General features: G+C 37.9%; 1 protein-coding gene across 1 annotated transcript in view; it reads left to right on the forward strand.

Moving 5' to 3' along the window:
* The window catches only part of clybl (citrate lyase beta like), a 59712-nt gene that overhangs the window by 23025 nt on the left and 10889 nt on the right, over positions 1-25798 (forward strand). The window contains exons 2-3 of the mRNA XM_017410105.2: positions 8564-8777; positions 21827-22015. Coding sequence (XP_017265594.1) covers positions 8564-8777; positions 21827-22015 — 403 coding nt within the window. The remainder of the gene's footprint in view (positions 1-8563; positions 8778-21826; positions 22016-25798) is intronic.

Here is a 25798-nt window from a genome sequence, read left to right on the forward strand (position 1 = left end):
TATGATTGTACAGTACACAGTTGAACTAGTTTATCCAATAGGTTTAGACAGCTAGTGGTAGTTCCAGTCATCAAAACTAGTTTGTAACAGCAGACAGTAGAACTTGTTGTTTGTCATTTGTACTTTTAACTGTCTGAAATGCAGAATAAGATGTTTGTTCTTCGAAGAAGCGCGTGGTCTTAAATAGTTTTATGTGAAGGAATACAAAAGAGGGAGAAAAAAAGGCTGCCGTTGTCTCCAAGCATCACGACGGAGGCCTCGCATTAAAAGCATTGTATGCCAATTTGTGAACTCAGTGAAAGCCTGGTACTTTGAGAAGGATTACAGGTAGACAGACATTGGCTGAAGATAACTGCCATGACTTCATCCTCATTGTGCAGATTAAGGCATAAAACCCAAACTAATGAGACTGGAAAGGGGAAAGGACATGAATGGGAGAGTGAGTAAAGGGTTTAGATAGATGTGAGGAACGCTGTCACTGGATTTGACTAGAAGCGAACAATGTATGACTATCGAAGAATTTATCTGAGGAAGAAAATTTTGGAAAAAATATCTGCAAACCACAATTTGAAATATAGTTATATGGCTTCAGACTTGGAAGTGAAACTCTGATTCTCGTTCTGAATATATGCTATAGGTGCATTTTTGTTTTGTTAACCATAAATAAATAACTTTTTTTTGATTGCTTGTTAGAAATTATTGTATGTTCCCTAAACCTTAATGGATTAATTCAGGGTTTTGTTTTTTTGTTTTTTTATATGTGCGGAAAGGATGTGAACAAGTAAAATCTTACTTGTTGTATATAACGTTTTGACCTCAATTTGGAGAAATTCAATTTGATTTTGACCAGAATGACAAACTAACAGCTGCTCTGTGTGGGACTAAGACCAAAATGGCTTGCAAGGCTGTCAGGGGTAGCCTTAGAAAATCTAATTATTTTCGTAAAGTTTTATGTGGTTGCTATTTTATAAACGTTGCTGTCAGTTTTGCATTATGTGGTTATATAATAGAATGTTGTGGTTACTTGTGAGAGCAAACAGTGGCAGCAGTTAGCTGTAACACTTCTGGTGCAGCCTGTGGCACTTCTGACTGAAATATCATATTTCTCCTAAAGAAACCATAAAATATGACATTGATGACAGCATAAAGGTTAACAGAAGGTTAAAGATTTGGATTTGTTTTGAGACAGCAGTAATCCACTCTGGTCTTGACCCAGCTCGAACTAGCCAAAAGCTTATCAATCGGGTCAGACTTAAGCTGTATTTCTCCAAACAGAGGCTGTTCAAAGAGCTATCAATAACAGGTAAGATAATAACTGTTCACAAGCTTTTTTATAGAATTCCACTGCAAAATATCTGAACTATTACTTTAAGATCTTGTTTGGTATTGTTTACCATCTTTTTCTTTTTTCTTTTTACTTTTTTTAAAATATGAAACAGTTCTATTCCTCCATTATCAACAAGGCTGTGACATGTCCATCTTGCTATTGTGTAGCCTGGCTTTATTTAGTAAAAGAAAAGCCAGCCCTTGTAAACGCTCCAGCCCCCAGCTGTTCTAATCTGGAGGGGAATGGATTGCTCATCCTGAGCTCCAACTTGCTGGAGGGCAAGCAAAGGAAAGGGGTGGTGGTGAGGGATTGTGGGGGCAGAAAAGTGGAAGACAAGTGTTTGATTCTGTCCTCTGCCTGTCTTGGATGTCTCTGGTTAATTTTTCAACAGTTCCATATTATCAGTTGTGTCGTCAGTTCTTAGGCAATGTGTATAAAAAGAAAAGAAAAAAGAACGAGAGAGGGAATAAAAAACATACCCATTGTAGCACCATGCTGAGAGGAGGAGCATGGGTGGGGGAATACTTCAGCTTTCTGTTTCATTCTAAATAACCAAGTGTCAGACAGGCAGGTAGATGTGAAGCAAGGTAAATATTGACGACTTTTGACCATTTTATTCCCCCCCTGCAGACAGCTTTCGGCAGAAGGAGGGCTTGTTGGTACTTCAGAAACATTGATTTCCTCCCTTTTCTTTATTCATCTTTTTATTTCTACCAAATTTAATCTGGATTCTTAAGCACCACAGACCTCAGAATGTGGTATACATATTAAGAAGTGGCTTATTATTGTGGGGTGGAAACACAGATGTTTAATTTTGTGCATTTTAGTCACAGCTTCTGTCTGCACCACCACGCTGGAGATAATTGTGGAAATCTACATATTGAGAGGCAGGTTGTCATCAGGGTCTGCTTTTGAGTGGGCCTCTTGTTATCTGCTGTAATTCACGTAGTAGGATGAATATCACCACCTGAATTAGGCTATTATGTTGCCATGTGGACACCAGTAGAGTTACAAGAAATTTTGTTCTTTGTGTCATGATAATGAAGCAATTACTACAAGATGTCTATAACAGAAAACTGACTACCAAACCATTATAATGGTTTCAAACTGTATCATGTCACTCAATATCTAATCCAGTAAACATAATACTAGACCCAGCCAGAAAACTAATGTTTAGGTCCTTATCGTGCTTAAGAACAGCTCTGACCCCATTAGCATACAAGCCAATAAAAAACACTGCAGGTGAATTGTGAGTCACCACTTTAAACTCTCACACAATTCTTAAACCATACCTGAGTACTATTACCGTGAGTATTGCACATGCTTAAAGAAATATCTGTAATTCTGAGGAAATACTATGGTTTTGAAATGGTTTAATGGCCTGCAATAATGTATTTTTTCTGATGCATCACAACGTGAACATAAATGATCCTGAATCAATTTAAACATGTTAATATCTGTTTATTTTTATAAGCATAAGGTGGAACTGTGAGCTTATATTGACAAGGATTTGTGGTTATATTCACTCGTTGAAAACCAGTTTTTTGCTGTGTTGAACGCTTTGGAGCCACAGTAGAACATGATCATCCTAAATGAAAGAAATACTGACATAACCATTCTCACACTCTTTGAGATCAAAATCAAAGTTGTGGTAACAATGAAATAGGCAGTAAGATAGCTCTAACGTGATGCATGGATATCTATTGTCACAATATCTTAGCTCACTGTTCTCAACACTTTGACTTTTTTTGTTGTTCATTTAGTTTGCTATATCTTGTATGAATAAAAAGTTTTTTACTACTGAGTACTTCTATTTAGTCCCAAAATCTCTGACAAATGTCCCATTTTGACACTCCTGCATTTATCTTTATGACACACTCTGTTGGGTAGTTAGAGATTGTTTCATTTAATAGTTATATTTTGTTTCTTTTAGGTTTGAAAGCTTCTTTGATCAGGATTTTATTTGTAGTTTGATTAGTTTGATTTATGCATGGATCGAGATGCATCCGTAATCTTTTTTATAATCACATTGCAGTCCTCTGAATCATAATCAAACCAATCTTTAAATTACACATATTCACTTGGCCAAAACATGTAAAGGAAAGGGGATTCATCAGACTAAGCCACTGTATTTCATTGTATTATGGTATAATTTTGATCCATTGTAAACACATTTGACGAAAACCTGCTACAGAAATACACCTAAAATAGTATTTTTGAGAATGTTTATAGTTTTGTTTTTTCTTCCTGAAAAAAAACTTTCTCTAACAAATCTTATTGTTGTTAAGACTTATTACTCACAATTACTCGTAATTCAAATTTGTTAATAACTATGTTGGTTTTGCTAACCATGTTAATGGGCTCCCAAATACCAGAATAACTCGAGACACACAGGACCAAACAGTTTTAAAATTATTCACAGTCTGATATTTGGTGTTTTATACCATTTAGACATTGTAATACACCTAAGTGGATTGAATCGATTAGAAGAGAGATGAATATGAATGTATGGGTAAAAAAAATAGTTGATGAAGACTGCAAGAATAACTTTGTTTTTAAAAACTGTGGTTAATGCTGGATTCCTTGTAGTCACTGTACAGGTACAGCAATGTTGAAATTGAGTGAGACATCATCAATCAATTAATCAACTTTATTTCTATAGCACATTTTAAAAAACCACAGGGGTAACCATCATCAGAGGTTTTCCTGTTCTATTGAAGAACACTTTGGTACCTCAGAGTCAGAACTGATTTTTCCAAGATTATGTCGAGTGTTTGAACAAGACAGACCCAAACCTACATGGAAATATTGCTAAGTTCTCCAGACAAGCATGCTTTGTGCAGTTTATCGGAACTCCCTGTTATAGGGTTGATCCAAATATGAGACATTCTGTTTTGGAAGATGCCTAAGTAATTAAACACATGACTTGGTCTCCCTCTTACCAAATTCTTGCCCTTTATTCTCCTTCATTTCTGAGTCACTTTGTCTGGGTCTGCTGCAGTGTTTCTGTTAATAAGAACCAGTTCCATCTAACACCATTATAACCTCACTAACACACAATTACCTCTGATCTCAGACTAGTAAACATGGTCGCTGAGGCCAGGTCCAGCCACTTTACAGCTGCTGCATGACCACACAGCTTTGTGTTACTATAACCTGTCATGTAAAAAAAAAAAAAATCTAAAGGAAACAAATAATACCATAAGGCACCTCGGAACCAAGAGTTCTAACTACCCACTGGGGATCTCCCACTAGAACTGCATATCTTTTGGGGCTTTTTTCAGTTTCCATTCGCACTTCTGATAGGATCACTGAAGTGACGAAACAGGCACACAGCAGTTGGTATACAAGTCAAAATTGTGTTGTATTACCTCCTTCACATATAGTCTTGATAAAGTATTAACTTCACCGTTGGTCTTTTACTGTTCTTTATTTCTTTTTATTGAGACAATGTTAAGATTTATTGTTACTATTGATTCCCGGGCTCTCTCATAATTCATAATTTTGGTGCTTTCACTTAATACACCTACAATAAACTTCTTACAGGAGTCAACATACTTGTATGTCTAATAATCTAGAAAATGTCAGTTGGATGTTAGATGGTATAAACAGAAACAACCACATTGCACCTTGTACATAGAAGGAGTTTATACGTTTCATGGCAGCATGATTCCCCATTGGTCATTCCCGATGAGTTGTGCAGAAATCCGTGTGCAGCTTGGCCTCTATTAAAGAGTAATAGAACAGAATGAACCGAACAATTGTGCTCATTGTTGGCATCAGTTTCTGAGCTCTACGTACATCTGCTTAAATCAAGCCACCTCCTTTCAGTAATGCTCAGCTTCCTTGTGTAATTATGAAATTTACTCTTAAATTAATTCTTAATCTTTATGCATTTGACTACTAATATGGCTTTTAATGGGTACTTAGCACTGCTTTTTAACAATTCCTCCCAAGCAGTTTCCACACAATAGACTGATTTTAGACTGATTTCTTTGTACTCTCAACAGTCCTTTTTTTGCACTTATTACTCTGCAATCATACCCTCCTCATTGTATCCATTATTTTTTTTTCCTTTTTAAGTTTAAACCAGATTTTCTTTCATCTCTACCTCATCTTCATTAGCCATGTCACAATTAATCAATAGAAATATTATTTTTCAAATCTCTATCTGTTTTAATTTGTCTACAATTTGTATAGTTTTAGTCAAAGCACTTTGTGGTAAATGTTGTCATATTTTCTCCCTTAAGGCTTTTATAAACAGGCTCTATGCCTGGAAGCCCAAAAGTGTTTGAGGCATTCTCAGATGGCTGTAACTACCTGCTACAAATGCTACATCTCAGTGTAGATTAGGTCTTATTGGGACTAGAGGGCATGTGGAAGCGTAGTTGACAGGATTAAGTGGCTATTGAAGTCACTTAAGCTCCTTTAGTGAGCAAAAGACAAGAAAAGATAATAACTTTTTTAACAGATACCCTCTTGCTTGCTTTCTTTCGCCCTCCCTGGACAAAAAGGAACACTATCTACCTTAAAGAGCTCTCTAAGAGCTTCTGATAACCAGAGTTAGTGGTGGGAGATGCTGTTTCTTGCTGTAATTAAATTCAGTGTTTACCATTAAGTTATTTATCAGGACTTATTGTTTCAAAAGAGTGATTGATAGAACTAAAATATGAGCTTCTAAGAAAGGAAGAATGACACACATAATCCAATAATTTGCAGCTTGTCAAAATTAATTGTTTTTATTTTTCTGTAGATGTTTTTAAATGTTAGTTTAAAACAGGTGGCTGCCAAGCATTTCTGGATTTTATATTTTCACATTTTCACCCATAAGGAGCAACATTTGATGTGCAGTATTGGTACATATCACATGTGAAAATGTTGTGGTCTTTATCTTTCCTTATTTGTATTTTATGCCTTTGCTTTGTAGGATTCGTTTTTGCAAAACTACAACACTTCTTTAACTGCAACAAATAGATACACAAGTGTATCTTTAACCCGTGACAGAACTGCACACTTCTGCGACTCACACAAGGAAATTGAGAACCACCGTGAGCGTCTCAAGACTTTCTGGACACTCCCTCATAAATGTCATTTACTAGCAGCTCAGTGATATAATACCTTTAGATTCTCAGAGGTTTGCATGAAATCTATTTAGTAATGTAAGCAGAGAATATATTAGTCCAGCTGGGCAGTTATGTGATGTTTTATTGGAATGTGTTACAAAGTAATAGATTATTATTTATTTATTTATTGCCATGTAGATTACTTGGAAATTAATGGTATTTTTTCAAATGCAGATAGAGGAACCAAAGACACCTAGTTTAATGGCTGTTTCACCTTTTCAGACCAAAAACCTTTATTTAGAAATCCATCTAAATTGTCTTGCACATAATTTTAAATTAATATTTTTGAAATAATGTGGTACATATTTTTTTAAAAATCCAGTTGTTTAATTGCGTTTAGTATAAAAACATACTTATTGCCATTTTTCAAAAATGTAGTCTGACTGGGAGGAATGAAACAACGAAAACAAAAAACAGCCTGCAACTTGTGTATTATATGTTGATGTAAAACATGCACAGGGGAACTTACTAGAGATGTCTTGTAATAATGTTAGTCTGAGGCATCTGTCTGGCTGTGGAATAACAAAATCAATTCTTTACTGTTTTTTTTTTTTACGTAATCAGTAGGACTGCCATTAACAACCATTTTCATGTCATTCAATTTATTGAATGATTTATTTATTAATTAATCAATTAACTGAATAATGTTAAAAACATTCTGAAAATCAAAATCAGCAATCAACTTTGGCATTTATTGAATACCACAATAAAGTAAAAGACTTGGAAATGAAAGTAGAAAAAAATGGTTTCAAATGTCACTTCCAGCATGACAAAAGTAAACTGTAATGAAGGTTTTATTATTTAGGAATTTAAATACTAAATAACTGAATATTCTGGATGTTGTGAATGTCATTGTGTTTGCCTATGACTACAGAAAGAAATTTCTACCATTTAAAGTTTATTATTGGAGAACATACCATTGCCAAATGTTATATCATTATAGACTATGCTTTTTATACCATATATAAATTACATTTAATAATTGTTTGTATTATAAATCAATGGGTCTATTTAGAATTCATTCATTTAGCTAATGAAATTATGCACACAATTAAATATGCTTAAAACAGACAAGTAAAAACAGTACGGTGGTCTACATAAAGCCTGGATATTACCACATGCAGGAAGAACAGTAATCAGTCAAAAGTGGAACCAAATTCTTGTCTCAGGTTCCTTAAATATTTACTCACGAGAAACTGTAGCACTCTGACAGCTTGTCTAAACTTATAGATTGCATTGGGCAATTAATAAGTAATTAAAACAAAAAAACTTTGAATATTTTTGTTTTTGTTAGAGGCTTATTAAAGCTCCTTTTCAGTTGTTCATAGTCTTGTGCTTCTCTGGTCAGCCAAGGAAAACTTACAAACCACCCTTCTATTGTCAGCTAGTTTGAAGTACTTTCATTATTTATATCCCTTCAGCCTCTTGAATCTTTTATACTCCAACTCATTTGACACTGAAGAGACGCAGACTCTCGTTCACCCACTGTTGTAGTTTTGAAGCTTTTCTTTGATGGAACTGAACAATGACTGGAGCCAAACTCGATCGTTGTAGGCAGCGCCTACTAGTGGCGTGGAACAGTTGTCATTTCAGTTGAAATGTTTTTGAAATAAAAAAGATAAATTCATAAAAAAATGACATGTTGATTACAAGTATTAGTGCCTCAAATTATCATGGTCAATGTCATCGGTAAGACGACTATCCATGGCAGCCCTAGATAAGAACTGGTTGTAGCACCAGTCCTGGGATCCTGATCTAGGACTGTAACTTATTTGGTGCGTAACTATCTCTTATGCTCTCTAATAAACAGAATAATAAATAATAAGCTGAAGGAGAAACAGATTTCCTAAAATGAAATATTGTAAAAAGAAACTACCTCCTCTAGGATCTGTAAAACAAATCTTGGAGAGATCAATAATTCTGGAACAACCTTTAATTACTCATTGCTCTCAGTTTAGGATTTACATTGTGTCCTAATGAGTTCTTATGCACCAAATACATATATTTGTACATTTGTGGTACTTATGTCAGTGTGCCAAGATTGTGCCACACACAAAATAATTCATATGCCCATGTGGTTTTATGTACAGTATGTATTTATTTGTGCTGACAGGAGGAACGGCTGGCTCCTGCCCGCAGTCTGGCGGTTGTATACTGAAGCATGGCGTTATCACCATCACTCCGCAGGCTCCTCGCTGCGCTACATCCCCCGTAGGGCAGTTCTCTACTGCCCTGGCAATGATGAACGAAAATTGAAGAAACTAGCCTTGCTGGATGTCGACTGTGCCGTGTTGGATTGTGAGGATGGCGTAGCCCTCACCAAAAAGGTACAAAAAAAAAGCACCTATTTCTACATGAAAACACACAATTCAGCATTCTATGAACGGGGAAGGGAACACACTTGAACATGCACAGCTTTGTAACTCAGTCTGATTTTAATTTCTTCTCCCTCTGACAAACAGGTGTTTGGTCTTAATCACTGAAAAGAAAACTACCTAAGTGAGATGTTTAAAACGAGCACATTTCACCTCATTGTGATTGGCAAAAAGCAGTGGTTTCCCCCCTCCATCAGTCCTTTAAAGCAAGGTGACCATGTCCCACTGGGTGAGCAGTGGGAAAGCACCAGATGCAGCAGGTTAAAAGCATTCCCCTCCTGCCCACTCAGCCTCCCCATTGGCCCAGCTGAACTGCCCGTGAAATTGTGATTGGAAAGTGGGATAAAGAAGGGTCTCGGGGAAAAAGTTAATCAACAAAGGTTTTTTAAGTCACGATAATAAAGATGATTGATATAGCTGGAGGCTGTTCCTGTAGGAGACAAAGACAAGACGATGGCCTGTGTGACTGACAGGCTGAAACTGTGACCCTGCAATGGTGTTAGTGGATGTTAGCTTCTGCCTTTATTATGCGTGAAAGGGGGGAAATGTGGAAAGGAATGCATCATGGAAGGCGCCGCTCAGGCTAGAGTAAATTTCAGAATCTGGACTCTTGTCCAAAGTTCATGGCTACTACTTTATTCTCTCACCAGCCTACATATCCTGCTGCTGTATATGTAACCAGGTTTGCAGGAAATTATTATATGTTTTGAATATAAAATGATTCATTTTCCCCCAGCTTTTCAAAGAAAAATAACTTTTTTTTCCCCCCTGTCAGCAGTTAGCTGGTGGGTTGCACTCATCAGCCTGGTATATGCTGTTACAATTGAAGGTAAAAATCACATTAGCTACAGGGTAGTTCCGAAATATAGAAAAATGTCCCTCAGCAGGCTTACCACTCAGTCTTCCAGTTGTAACACTTTCACTAAAGCACGGCAAAATACCAACAATAATTTCAGCAAAATAGCACTGTACAACAATAACTCCCTGCCTAAAAATCCCATTGCTTTCCTCCTTTTTTCCAATAAGTCTACGTCAGTACTACACTGTACAAAGGAAGGCATGGCATGGCATCAGAGAGCTTTTTGTTTCAATAGCCTCCAGTTAGGTGTGCTATGATCTTGTAAGCTATTAAATGTCTTAGACTTAGACTTTTACTTCACTTGAAGTTTTTTGGAGTTTTGCACTTCTGTGGCACTTCAAAAATCCATTGTGCATAATTTATACCTTTTTAAAATATTGCTTTTTGCCTGTTGGATGATCATTGAGTTATTTGTAAGTGTGTTTGTGTTTCTGGAAATACCACTGTGAAAAGTGATGATGTTAACTTTTGTTTTAAAATGAGTTTTTGTGTTGTGGTGGGTTTTTTTTTAATATATATATAGACCTTGAGAAATTTTCTTTTGAAAACATTCATCTTTCATGAACAGGGGGTATTTACTGCTGATCTGTTGGCCAGCTTGAGCGATAAAAACGACCACATTTATTTTCATATTGTCCAAATTGCCACACTGACAAAATATTTTATTTTGTCACGTTTGTTTGACAGTCTATATTGAAAAAGTTAAATATTGAGTGAGGAAATGAAAATTTACACACATTTATATTTATCATTGGTGAAAATTTTGACATTGAGGTAAAATAGGTGTAAAGGCTTTTTACTGGGTGATTTAGGCAAGTGTTTCAGTTGTCATCTCACACCAATATGACAGAAGACACTTCTATTCTGACTGCAGCAGTTGTGTAACAGACCACATTTTAATCTTTGGACACATAGCTGGAACGCAGTGTATTTTAATGCTTAAGTTACAAACATATGGGTGCAGCAATTGTTTACACCTTGTGTAGACTGATTAAGTTCTGAAGCTTCAACTGTAATGAAAGCTGCTAAAGTTTTTCAGTTTTCCATTCATTTTAGTCTCTATTTGCATCTCAGAAATTAAAATCCCATTACTCCAGTTAAGAATGCTAAATACTGTTAGAGATCTAAAAACACTCAATTTTATTAAAAATAGTTCCTTATAAATAGGCAACTGGATTGTTTTGTTTTGCTTTGCTTCTTTTTCAAGACATTTTGTCAGTTTTGCAGAACAGTGCAGAGTTCTAAGCTTTGTTCATGCAAGCTAGACTCGCGTGCAAATCACTCTCCCTCCAATCCCTCCCAAGGGTTGTTAAGGTTTTTCAGTTTTGTTACAACAAAGAAATTATATAGTTTATAAATTGGCTCCTCCCCTGTCCTTCTGCATTTAAAATGTGCTTCTTTTAGTGGTATTGTCTCGAACTAAAAGTAAATCAAATAAATTTATTGCAAAACTTTTAAAAGGCAATATTTTTTTTTTCATGTCAGACGTCAAAGTTGCTGGACATTCTTACATTTTACAAGCACTCACGCTCATTTTGTACAAGTGACAAAAATTTGCAGGAAGCTTTGTAAACATACCCTATGATGTATTTTATTTAAGATGCATTCCAACTGATTTAAAAATGGATAAGAGGTTTAGCCATTACAGTGAGTGTGTTAGCGCTGACGGTTTCTACCGTGTATAACATTGCTGCAATTATATTCACCATGACAACCACACAGTCCGCACCGTGGGTTTGCCAATCCACGGTGGGCCTCAACAATGACTCGTAGTCTCGTAATGTATGTCTAATGGGAGAAAAGCACAGACTGAGCTTTCTAAATGTCATCCTGCAGCACTGTTTTTGGTGAAGGGCACAATGGACTTGGTGATCAGAGAGTTTAGTCACTGGGTACGCATGGATAGACTTTAAATGGAGCTGCTGCTGACCACAGTGTTTAAATATGTGTTCCTTTCATTATCCCTCACCTTAAACGGGTCAAGTGTGTTTGTGACCAAAAAAAAGTACATGACAAAGATCAGTCTGCTGTCTCTCTTTAAAAATTAATAACTGTTTTCCATAATCGCCTGCCGCTTTGACTCAAGAAATGTTTGCTCTCTGTTTTGGAAGAAATGGTGACAGCTTAAGAGTTAGGGAGATGAGACGGGGACTAAAGGGTAGGAGCCACCCAGAGTTTGCTAACTGTCACTATGGACCTGGAGGGGAGAGAAAAAGGAGGAGAGAGGGGAGGGAAGACAAGGCTGACTGCTCTAACACTCTTACACATATCATCATATCTGTATGATCAGTGGGGTGGAGGAGTAGGGAGGGCAGGTTGAAACCCCGGAGCGGAACTGACGGCTACACCTGTCCTCTCTCCCTCGCTGTCTTGTTCTCCATCGTCTGTACTCCCCCCCCCACCCCCTTTTTTTTTTCAGTGTCCTTAGGGTTAACATTGTTTATCTCTCCCTCCCCCATGTTCTGTCTCTGTCTCTTAGTGCCCTTTGGTCCAGTATTCCTCCTGGTGTTTCTCTTTCTCCTTCTCTTTTCCCCACATGGGTCCCTCCATCCTCCGTGACTCCCCCCTGCCTCCCTGCCGCAGAGAGTCTCTCCTAATCCCTGGAAGTTTGGAACTAATGAACTAACTGCTGAGCCGCTGCCACGGAGCTTGGTCCCAAACTATACTGTACTTCACACTCGATTTCCTCTCCAGATGGCATAGTGGCGCGGCCGACACAACGGGGAGCACCTCTCACACACCAGCGCGCGCCTGCAAATGCACACAGGACGGGCAGAATGCAAACATGCACACACACGCCTGAATGTGTGAATGTCCGGGTGCGTCTGCGCTCACACACGGGCATTCACACACAAGAACACAAATAGCAAAGAATAAAACAGAGGACCAGGGCACACAGTTTAGTGTGGACACATTCAAACCAACAGCACCCTGAACTGAAATACCTTAGAGTGTTCACCCCTGGGTCTTCTGCGTTTCCTCCGAGGCCTAAAACAAGGCAAATTAAGTCTGTTGAAGTGTGAAATGTGGCTCCTCTCTGGAGTGCCGGGCACTCAGCAGCCTCCAAAGCAGTTAAACCAGGAAGTGCACTTTTTAACTGTACTAATTCAGACCTCTTCATGCTACACCTTTCTGTAGGTTCTGAGTGTTTTTAATTGTGCCCTAGAGCGTAACTGCTGTGAAACAATCAGAGATTAACATTTTATTGCTCTGACCATCTTCTTTTACCCGGGAGCTTTTTCAGTTACTCTGGAGATAAATCCAGAAAAAAAAAAACATTATGGTGCATAATACATCACAGAAGCCCTGTGTCTACCCATGTGATCAAATATGGCATAAATGACAATATCAAGTTGTCCTGTTTACAACTTAAAAATAACAGTTTTATGAGCCATTATGGAGTCTGAATATGAGATAACTCAGACACAAAGTCAGTTCTCATTACTGTATCCTTCTCTTCTAAGGAGCCAAACTTTCTTGTGGTATTTTAAAGTGGTCAGTAGTTCTTGCGACTTTCTGAAGGTGTTTCAAAGTTTTTCGAAAGACTACAACTGCTTTTTTGTGAATTTTCTGTCTAGTACTTGAACACCTTCAGAAATTTGTTTTTGTTTCTTATTTGTTTACCCACTGAATTCTGAACTATAAATAGTTTAGACATAGAAAGTCTCCTGAACTCAAAGGATAAGCCAGGGTTGTGTTGACACGTAACAGATAACTTAGCAAAAAAAAAAAAAAAATTTTAAATTGGATCTTTTGGTACTTTGTTGTTATCAGCCTATTACAGGGACTCAGTTTGTTCTAATTTTTTAAATGAATCTATTAAAAATACTGTAGTTGATTTTGACACATTAATAGTATTTTATCACATTTATGGTGATTCACAAGGAGGTAAACTTGGCATATGGTAGAATGATGCAGCCCTCAAGTTCTGTGTCAGATCTTTTGTCTTATTAGTTGAAGACTTGACATTCAAGAACATTTTTTTCAACACTCACTCTTTTGTCTTCCACTCGTCCACTTTCCTCATTTTTAAAATGGCAACTGAAAACATTGTGTAAAGCCCCTTTTTTCAAAAGCTGACAAAAAATGTTGCTTTTCAGTATTATCCTCATGGTTTTCTCATTAAACATGCCCAGTCGCGCCATTTACCAATGGTCTGGCGATGGTGCTCTTTATGCTTTCATTATAAGCAGTTGAGTGAAGAACGGATCACTGTGGAGTGGACAACATTATTACAGTCTATTACCTTTGTCTGATTGTCAGTCAGTGTGAACCATGCTCTATGCATGAACTGTGTCTGACACCAAAGATTTTCAACTTAACATAAATTATGCAGCCAACTGTCAACTGCTACATGACCTCGATTCAGTGCTCACTGAGTTGTTCCACAGGACACTGAAAGCTCTGCTCTCCTTTTAAAGGTGGATTCAAATGAGTAAACCCTTGACAGAAAGTGCTCATGGGAAATAACATTCACCTACTGAGTTATGAATGACAGACATTTGAATTTAGTGCGTATTACGAGGATGTATTTACATCTCTGTATATGCATGTTTGTGTGAGCATACCCGTATGCTCGACACCTCACAGGACCCCAGAGACCTAGAACGCAACTCCCATTCAGGCTGCCAAAATTCACAAGCGATACTGTACGTGAGCTGCTCAGCCAGAAAATGGACTTGACCACATCAGGATAACCATCTTTTCTAAGCCTTGCTGTCTGTCATAGTGTTTGTGTGTATTTTAAGTGTCATGTATCAACTGGAGACCTAATGGGAGGAATGCAGTGAGCAAACAAGAGGTCAGGGTGCACAGATAAGTGATGACAGTGCTGTGATTAGCATATGTTACTTAAGAACGTGGAGGGATTAAAGTTGACCGTAAAAAAAAAATCCTTTTTTATTCTCAGTACCGACAGCATTCTTCATTGTCCTTCAAAATGTATTTGTGTAGCACGACCAGATAGTATTGATTCATAGTGAGTACTGAGGTCGTCAGAGTTTTTTATTATCCTTTGACACCCTTTTGTTTTCACTGGCAGCTGTAATTCACACCAGTCAGTACTCGTGGACTTCTCAATGTACTCACCAGTGGAGAGTAAATAACCCCTGTAGGAGAAGTGGAGCTACAGAGGGTTACAACAAGAAGAAAGCATCAAAGAATGAAAACAGAAGAGGAATAAAACAAATATCAGTGCAAGAGGAGCAAAATAAGTCATTTTTTAAACTTTTTTTGGCAAGAAATAAGAGCTACAATATTTCCTTTTAAACTGTTCTGTCCCTCAATATATTAAAAAAAATAAGACTCACTGTGGGATAGATATTGGGTGGAAGATGTAGAAGTAGCAGCTTACCAATTTTTAAGACTTGAGATGATCACCCTTAAATAACTGTATGATATATAACTAAACATTTAGTGATACAGTTATGGTAGAGGTTTATAGATTGCTAAAAAATAAAATTCAGATAATTTAAATGGGTAGGTTGTGAGCAATTAATAGCTTACTTGTAGATAACCTTGTGACCATCCTCAGTCTTTAGAAATGTACTTTAATTTTGCTCACTAATTGACTGCTAATCATAGTGGAGCTAAAACTGAAGTGGATTGCTGACATCTTAAAATAATGCCAGTCTTAAAAGTTTCATATTGGTTCATTCAAATGTAATTTTACAAACCTGTACACTACTGTCAGTTTGTCATGAAATAGTTATTCTAGCAGAAATTTTGTGCTGCGCCTTTATCCATAAAGAGATATCTACAACAACTAACGTGATTAACATAATATGAACTTCTTTTCCACAGAATCCCACTTTAAAAAAATCTAATATATCCCCTTTACTTGGAACTTTTCTTTAGAACCCAGTGGGAAGACTTCAAAACTCCTGTCAGCGTGTTCTTTCTGATGGACTTTGTGGATCTTGATGGTTTTATGTCTAAAAGTAAAGTTTTCAAACTCTGCTGATGGATTTGTAGAAAGTAACAAATCCAGAGACTATATCAAATAGATGAAACATTTTTATTTTCTCTAAATGAATCCACATTTCTTTTGAATTAATTATTTTAAACCACTTCAGTGCAGAATGTTGTACACTGTCAACTTAGAACAGTAATTATAGTTTCATGGTTAATTAGTATAGTAACTTTGTGTAAAAACTTGTGTTTTTTTCTACTTTGGGCTGTCAGTTTTCACCAGCATTGACAAGCAGGAATTATGTTTTACAAATTTCGCCTCCTCTGTTCGGTTGCTTATGTCTTGTTGTCTGTCCTGACAGGGTAACGCATAACGCAGTGTGCCTCCAACTGACAGATTGAAGGCTTGAATCTCCTCCTGCTACATCTCAGTTATCAGCGTAGCCTGACTTAGACAGTCATCTCGCTCCAGCTTTCTGGAGTGCAGCATGTCACTTGTCAGAACACATCCACGATGACTTGAATCCTGCTAACAGGCACACGCACGTGCGCGTGTGCAATTTACTTGAATTACTGTAAGCAGCTGTTGTTTTTCATTTTACTGTTATTGGTCATAAGTTACTTTTAGTCACACATCACTTCTAAAAAATCTATTTCATCCACCCTTTTGGCCTAATTTTTGTTCACTGCTTACTATATTTCTGGCTGCAGTGAGAAATGATACAAATTCAGTGTATCGACTGGGTGAACCTACACGCATAGGCTCTCCATAGGCAATGTTTGAGTTGCTTGTTTCAAGCAGCTTGACAGGAGGGCTAGACATCCATGATCTGACGCTGAAAAGGAAACTGGTCCCGCTGTGGACTGTACACACATCAGTTTGGATGCTCCAGTCTGATGTGGTGTCTACAAGGCAGCAGCCATGCTGTGTCACATATACACAGCACTCTGTAGGATCCTCAGCGTCAAGGCTCAGGCTGTGTGTTAAGCAGCTGCCCTCGCTCTCCTGGAAGGTCAGCCTCTCTGCACTTGAAAAGCTTCTCGTGTGCATCTATGCATTCTGCGGCCCCGTCTGCCTGGCTGTCTGCTTGCAAGCTTGCTTGCCTGTGTGTGTCAGCCTCTAATGATGAGCATGATGGAGGGAATCAAAGGGTAGAAAGAGCTGACGTTGAGGCGAGCTCTCCGTGGGAGACCAGGTGATTGGGGAGGGAGCTTTGAAACAACTTGTTGGATGGCTGTCCATTAATGTAAAATATCTTTGTTTCAAAGGGCTTTATTCAAGCTTAGAGTAGAGGAGACCATTGGGATCAAGGTGTTTGCCAGAATAATCTCCTTCTTACTTTAGACAGAAAGGGTGATAAAAGTGAGGCTAGTGCAACATCACCTGGCATTTCTGCCCTCATGAATTCAGCAATACTGTTGCAAAACGAGGAAAGTGCTAGTGGCCATCCTTGTAATGTGTGTGGGTTTATATTAAACTGAAAATAGTTTTATTCATAATACTCACCTTTTGAAATGAGAGCTTGTAACACTAGTGTCTCTTTGATCTCTGAAATTCATAGACCGCAGTTTTTAGTCATATCTGGATCTTTGTTTATCTAATTTGGTTCAGGATTGGTGTCCTCTCAGCACACAAACTAGCATGTAGTTCTCACAGGTCAATTTTCTCCTGTCATCATAAACACTAAAGGGACAGCCAGAATTTTATCCACCCAGTAGCAGGTTTATGATTGGTGATTTACGGCTGCATAAACTGCCCCATCCGTTTTAAGTTACCACAATATGGTTGCGGGTCCATCTTGGCTTCTGAGAACAGCAGTAAGAAGGAATAAGACAGAGCTAAATGTGAGTAAGAGTCAAAGATCACAGTGTACTTGTCATATGGTGTGACAATCCCTCCAGTCTCATTTGGTGAGGCAAATAGGAGACATAGATGACACACAGCAGCTCAGCCTGCTCATGACCCCTATTAAATCTGAGCAAATCTTTGATATGTAGTTTGATACTGTATTTTATTGATACTGTGGGAGTGTTCGCAATATCAAATCCAGTTCTGCATTCCAGGAGATCAGAGCATGGACTGTTTAGTTCTATGACCCATGAAGGGTTCTCATAAGCTCACACTGAACTGAACTGAAGTTGACTCTGGTCTTTGGTAGTTTTACAGGAGGTTTTGATCTATGGGCTCACCTCTCTTTTTTATTGTCTGCCAAACCAGTTCTTGGATTATTTCAGTTATCAGTATCACATTTAAGGTATTCAATACTAATGAAAAGAAGTAAATGGTGAACATTTATGCAAACAGCTCGCCATCAAGGAGTGTTTTATTGCATGATTTCACATTTCATCCTCATTTTCTGCTATATTTTAGTTGCTACTTTGTATTATGTGATAATGGGCAACTCTAAAAGTTACTTGTTCAATCCAGTCGTCTTTTGAGGTTTAAAGTACTCTTAAAATAGTTGGTTTTGTGACAGAAGTTTAGATCAGATTTGTATGTGCCTATTTAATCCTAGTTTAAATAGACACATACACAAAACAGTCAAAAGGTCCAGCCACTGATCTGAGCTGACAACTTATAAGCTACTGTTTCCTCATGCTGCTTAACTCAGACCACATTTTTTCCCACAGAGCCTCTCTTCTCACCCATGTCTGATTTTTCTTTTTTTTTTCTTCACTCCTGAAGCCACGGCATCTGGTTTGAGTATAGTGTCATGTGCTACTCAGTTACTGATAGAACTTAGGTGTCTAGGCTTCTTTTTTTATTTATTTTTTTCATTCTTTAGTTCCTTCCTGCCCAGCTTGCACAATTCAGATGTTGAGGGAACAACCTGAGACTTCATCCTGTATTCTAATATGTCCTTATTTTACTGAAAATATTTGCTTTGAGTCTAGCTTGACAAATTTGAACTCTTGGTTAGTCTTCTGTAATAGTTAATTGTAAATAAGTAGAAGCCATTGTTCAAAAAATTCATATCTGAAATATTTGTTTTGTGTTCTTATTTGTAAAGCGACATCAAACACTTCCATAGTGTGTCTTAAGATTTAACCAAGAATCTCTTTCTTTCTGTCCCAAAATGCACTGTTTGTTGCCACTTCACATACAAAATCAAATGCAATAAATGCTTTTTAAACAATTCCTCCAGTTGTAAAGCAAATTGGAGGAAAGTCGCAAGACTCACAAACACAAGTCCCAAGTGTAGGATCACCATAGTACAATTTTTTAAAGTCTTGTTAAATTTGCACGGGCATTTGTAGAAGTAACAACTTGGGTGTTGAAGGGGCTTGTTGAGGCTGGGAAAAAGGACTATCCCCTGGCCTTAAACAGATTCTGACAAAACATTGGATGCCTCAGGCAGGGAAAGTGGTGCCTCATCAATACTGTTTAAAGTAGGGTTCATATGCTGCTGATCTCAACTGAGGATGGAAGTGGAAGGAGGACTTTAAGGATCTTTTCAACCATTTTATAATGCAAACAGAGGGATTTTGGATGGACTTGTCATTACATAAAAATTCAAACTTATATCAAACCTCAACTCGGGCCGGCTGCCAAGAAGTACTTGATCATGGAGTCTTCCACATGCCATTTGAAAAACTCTAGTTGAGATTTATTCTGAGTTTGTTTGTTTTTTACCACTGTCTCATGGAGCTTAGACTGGTGAAAAACCCAGGCAGTAGTTACTGTAGCATAGTCTCTTCCATCTCACCTGCTGAAGCTTGGAACTCCTTCACAAGTGTCTTGGTGGTCTCTCTCACTATTCTCCTTCTTCACGGTCACTCAGTTTGTGAGGACGGTCTGCTCTTGGTAGATTTACAGGTCCCATATTCCTTCCACCTATTGATCATGTATTTAACTGAACTCCTGGGGATGTTTGGGCTTTGGAAACCCTTTTGTATCCATCACCTGACTTGTCCTTTTCAATTTTTTTTATCAGAGTTGAATTAAGACAGTCTCGTTTTGTCACTTATTTTACATTGCATCGTTCTATTGAACTGGTATTATTCTGTAGAAATGGACTTTCACTTTGACATTGAATAAGTATTTTTTGTTTGTTTGTTTGTTTGTTTTATTTTTGTTTGCTGTCAAAAAGGTCAAGTTATCTGGCCCATGATTAACTTATGAAACAGCAACTTATGCAATGAAAGCATAAAACATTTATGGGGGTGAATACTTTTCATAGGCAATGTACACAGGTGCAAGTTGTACATGCTTGTGTTATATTCTAAATCCACAACAATACAAAGACATTTGATGACATGTATGGTCTTCCCTTATGCCCCAAGTCATTTGTACATTCTGACATATTAGTGACATATAATCTCACATTAGGGTTCCTTTTTTCTTTAAGATGCCTCCTCATCTACAGATTTGGATACAAACTACTTATCTTGACAACTGGTTCTTTGTCTATTTGTGTTGCCAGAAACCTTTGACAAATTCTGACAAATCCATTCCTGGTGTCAAACTATGGAGAGAGGAGCACACAGTATGCAAGGCATTTATATGCAGATAACATATCTGGTGCATATCTCGGCTTGTTAAAAATCGTGCTTGTATGGTAAAGGCCTTTGACAGCAGCACAGTTCCCTGCATAGGCTTTAGGCACTTTTAATATTTGGTTTAGAAAAGAAATGTGTTTAGTTAGCATTAAAGTTGTGGTCATCTTTGGAATACTTTTCATTTGATTCTGGGTGGTGCATGATGTCTCTTAAATATGTAGCTTCACTATGTTACCACCTTGATTGGTACTACAACTTCCCTCTATGTTTATGTAGCTCCAGGGTGTCCTGAAAAAAGGCAGTAATGATACAATTAGGACTGAATGATTGTGAATTCAGTGCAGTTACAACACAAACAAATAAAAGGTTTACTAACACATTTCATTCAGATATGTATTTTCCATAAAGCTGTATTCACTCATTGTAAAGGGAACCATTTTTTGCTGTGTTTATCTTTATTATGGTCATAAAAGTGGTGTTTACACATAACCTGTATTTTTATACAACTTTCAATAGGCTTCATTTATTCACATCAGATGTTATTTGATTCATTCACACCGAGTCAACATGATAAGCAATTACTGCCCGACATGTTTCCCTTGACACTGATTGGTCTGTAACCTTGTTTGTAACACAAAACATAAAAAAATTTGTATGCAAGTCAAGCTTCTTAGAATAATTAATTTTTGAGTCAAAAATGGAAACCCTCAGGCAGGGTACTGACTGCTTATTTTGCTCATGTCTTCTAGTCTTAACACCACATGGACATGTTAACAAGAAAAGAAAACTTGATTTTCTCTGTAGGGGTTCTTAAATGTTTTAACTTGGTGTTATTTATGCCAAATTGATCTATAACCACTTTGATCACTCATTTTTGTACGTGTTGCAGTGATTATTTTTATGCTCAACATCATATTAATGTGGACATTTCTATTAAGAAAATTGAACTTTTATTGCCTTCTTGACTAGTTTTTCAATTATATGTTGATGAATAAAAAAACAATCTGTTTTTATAAGCTAGTCATTAGATGAGACATATTATGGTATGGCACCATCCATCCATCTGTGGACAATTTCTTGTCCGAGCTCTAACTCTGCAACCGTGTATTGTAGGAAAGGCAAGCTGCACAAATGGACACTTCACAGGTCGAGAATGATTCCTATTGACTTCAGGGTCTTGGGTTCAAAGGTCAAGGTCATAGGTGACTCCTTTGTTCAAACATTGTTTATGCTCCAGCTTCACATCCATGTAACATAGAAATGTCAAACCTTGTGTTCCCTAGATTGTGCCTACCAACAGGCACATTATGTAATGTTTGTGGCACTCTTGTTACATTTTAGGTGCATGTTGTAATACACAAACTATCACTTACATGACTTTAAAGTAACTATGACTGCTTTCAAAATAAATGCAACTACTTCAGTTAAAATTAGTTTAGTATCTTTGTACTCATGTTATCTCTGCTCAGGGTATTATTTATTTGAACAGTCATAATACCTTGTCATGGATTTTTCTCTGACAGTAACAACCATAATACTTACATTTCCTAGTTAATCCTAAGGCTGTGTAAGACAAAAGATTACACTCTGACAGAGAGTTATACTGTAGCTTTGACTAACAATAACGTTGGTAATCATGAGACTTCTGTTTCTTTCACAAGTTTTAGCCTCTACAACTTTTAATGCTTAAAATAATCAGTTTGTATTTGTATTTTATGCTTCTCTTTTGCAGACAGAAGCCAGGGAGACCATAGCCCGGATGTTATCAGAACTGGACCTGGGCCGGACAGAGAAGTGTGTGAGGGTGAATTCAGTTTCCAGTGGCCTAGCTGAGGACGACCTGCAGGTCATTCTGCAAGCAAAGGTTCTTCCTCCTGCCTTCATGTTGCCTAAAGTGGAGGACACAGAGGAGGTCAAATGGGTGAGCCAAAAATCCTGCACAATCTTTGACCCGCTGAACTGTTCAAAATTGTCTCAAATTAGCTGTTGTTTTTTTGTCCTTCCAAATATTACTTAAAAGAACAACATAAAATTATCATAATACAGAGGAGTTAGACAAGTTTATAAGGTATAGTAGATTAACAAGAATCATCAAATTTATCATAACAAAGTTATCCAAGATGAAATTGATGTCTGTGTCAGGACTGCTGGGGACAAAGAGTGGGTTTTTCCTTGGCTACAGTTCAAGAGATGGATGACATTTTTTCAAATTAGCTTGAGAAGCCTGATAGTTTTCTGTAACAACATAATGGTGCCTTGTGCCACTGTTGAACTCACTGTAGACTGCTGTGAACAGGGTCATGGTATGGGGAGGAACTAAATCAAATTTGTTTCAATCAATGTGAGGACTAAGCTGCAATGCATTTTACCTATTCATACTAAAACTGTCCACACTTTTACTTCCTGAAAAAGACAATCTTACACAATCTTAGATTTGTACGTGTTTGAAAACTGTGGTCTTGTTTTTTGACATTAAATAGCACATTTTTTGTTGTCTTCCAAAGTTTCTAAAGAAATCCTCTGTCTGGTATTTTATTTAAATTTCTGTTTATTTTGGGGTTTTTCTTTGTCCTGATCAACTGGTGAAGTAGTTAAGAAGCATTTATTTAGGCCTGGCTCTCCCTCTTTGTTTAAAAAATAGAAAAATAGGGTTTTGTATGAATGTCAACTTCTAAAAGGTCATAAAAGCGAGACATAATTAATTCAAACCTTTTTGATCAGCTCCATGTGGATACCAGATTTAAAATGTATATAAAATACTTTAAATATAATTTAATTTTAGTGCAAAATTCTTATTATTATTCAAGCTTATTATTCAAGCTGTTAATATGTGTTTGTTTGCATGACCTTTTACAGGCAATCGGTTTAGTTCAGCATATTCCTAAGTGGCAGATATATCCTTTAAAAGCTTCAGTTAAAACTGTTGTGAAAGTCATGTGTCTAGTCTGGTTTCCAACCCTGCATGTGCACATGTGCACACATACACACGCAGAAATATGCACACATGCGTGCTCTTGGGGCAGGCGCAGGAAGTTTTTAACTAGTGGTTTTAATTGGAACACGTCTATTTCCTGCTGCCTTTTCTTTCTTTCTTCCAAGTATAATTGCTAACAGGTGTTCGCCAACTCTCTCACCCAGCTTTTTATCCTTGGCTACTCTTAAAAACAGGCCACTTTTGTCATGCAGTTCCTTTAAATCATTTACTTTCATTATTATTCTTTTTACTGCAACCATTGTCAGTGCATTAAAAGGTTTAAAATTCAGATAATTGCCCGACATTTTTTTTTCTGTTACTAATGCACTTAATTGTAAGTTTATTTAAGTCAACCTCGGCTGGTGCCCTTAAGGAGAGCTGGCTGCAAGCTTACTGTTATTTTTATTTTTTTGTGTTTGTGTTTGATTTATTTGTTTTGCAGCAGCAGGTGCATGCATGCTCCAAAGTCAAAGATAAGTTTGTAGTTCTGAGCGGGATCCTGATTCTGTCATGCATGCTAGTCTAATCCCGCCGCAGTCCCTCACAACTCTTTCTGTGTGTGTTTGTATTGTAAGCATGTGTCCGATTCTCTCCACTCTTGTTAGGCAGGGCAGTAAATCCCTCACTTGTTTATTTTTCACCCCTTTTTTTATTGATATTGGCACAGGATCCTTCAGACTGATTTGTCGCCAAAAGATGGACTTGCTTGTTTCTCTTTGTGCGAAAATCTTTTGCTCCGTCTCTCTGCTCTCCTCCGGCCCTTGTGTGACTGACGGGCCTTATTGGGCTGTAACAGGCGTAACTCCCTCCTTTTGTTTGAGGACAATTCTCACACAGATTCGGAGCCATGTGCATTCTTTGCCCACCACACTATTTGGTGTGCGCTGGGACCAAAAGAATCGCACCCTGTCCCGCTCCTCCTCCTCCACTCCTCCTCCTCCCGTCCCCTTCCCTCATCCCTTTTCTCCGCTTCCCCTCTGTGAAATGAACACTTCAGCAGGCCGGAAACATTTAATCTGGCCCCCTTTTGAAGAAAATTAATTGAAACTTGTCCCACTATAGCCTCCTTTTTCTCTAGCGTGGTCTCTCCCTCCTTCTCTTTTCATGATTGGGAGTGGAAATTGTCAGAGGGCTTGTTTGTGTCGTGGGTTTGAATGGCAAGAAGAGGTGTTGTTTCTTCTTTTTTACAAATCTTTTTTTTTTTTCAATTCAGTGGTGAATAACACTTTGAAGGGTCTTAGTTTTGATAGCTATTGACAGCTAATGGTTGCTGTGTGTATCAGAGTGACAATAAACACGCACTATAGCGCCTCTTATCTTGGTAAATCAGACCCTTAAAGTGTATAATAGCTGAAGAGGAGAGTGCCGGAGGATAGACAGAAACATGTAATCAGAGAGGCTTTTTTTTCTCTTTTGGCCAGAGCTGTCACATGTTTCTGATGATTCTGAACAGCTCACTTGTCTTGCTGCAGCCTTGTTAAGGTTTGCACGGGCACGGTGCGTTGGGCTGTAATATCTCCGCGTGTGATATCTGCAAGATTTCCCCACAACGGGTCATATCTATCTAGTTCCCTCTGTCACAGAAATGGGTTTATCTACACCCTTTTTTCACACTCCCTCTCCGACCCCGCCACCCCTTCCCGTGTCGGCGAAGGAGGGGGGCATATTATGCTAAACCCCCAGCGTTAGTTTTTATGTTGCCATAGCAGCCTTGCTCCCACAGGGTTGTGACCTCAGATGATTACAGTACAAAGCCCATTGGGTCTTGAAAACCTCTTTGAAGATGAAAAGTCTTTGATGGTTTGTATTTATGCAAATCTCTCAGATATGATTTATCCAACTGAGATTGAATGGAGAGATGATTAAAATTGCCTCTATTTTTTTGAAATCCTTCAATGGAGGTCCGCTCTTTTGGTTCGGAGAATGAGAGTGGGCGAGTGCGAACATGGGGGCTATTGTGTTCTTCATCTTTAAAAAAATGGTTGCGACATACCTGAGGTTATTTATAAGAATCTTTTTTTTTTTTTTTTTTTTTGGTGTGTCAAAGAAGAAGCAAAAGAAGAGGAAAAGGGGGAACTTAGACATTTCTACTCTGAGCTTTTGCACTCTCTTCTCTTTCTTTTTTTTTTCTTTTTGTCTGGCTTTGAAAGGAAATATCTGACGGAGGGGGCTTTTGTGTGTTTCCAGATGATAGATTTAGGAATTTGGGCAACCCCACTGGCAGTCCAGGGCTAGCTGTGAACTGGTCTGTTGGAAAAAATTCGAATGCTTTGGTCTTCAAAGATTTAAACTTGGGTTTTAAAGCCCTACTTAGGTGAGCTTGCATATTAGCAGGAGTCGTGCAGAATAAAGGCCTCAGCAAAGTGTCACATCACACTCTGATTGTTGCTTCAGTCTCCCTCTTCTCTCCGCCACGGAGGAGGGACGCAAAACAGAATAATGTAGCAGTATAAAACAAACTCAAAGACATCCCAAATCTTCCCTCGTTTTCTTCTCTGTATTTTGTTTCTTCTTTGCTTTGCAGCGTATGCATGTGATGGTGCGTGGCCGTGTGCATTTACATGCGTGCACGCTCTCTCGGGGGAGCACAAGCTGTGGCTGAAGAGAGCCTCTGAAAGAAGGTAGAGCAGAAGACTTAAGATGAAGGCTGGAACCCTGGTGAAAAATGTAAAATATTTTACATTTGACTTGCTTTTGTTTATGCGCCTTCTGCTCCTTGCTCTCTGTGCT

Source organism: Kryptolebias marmoratus, linkage group LG6 (genome assembly GCF_001649575.2).
Source record: "Kryptolebias marmoratus isolate JLee-2015 linkage group LG6, ASM164957v2, whole genome shotgun sequence".
Lineage (NCBI taxonomy): Eukaryota > Metazoa > Chordata > Actinopteri > Cyprinodontiformes > Rivulidae > Kryptolebias > Kryptolebias marmoratus.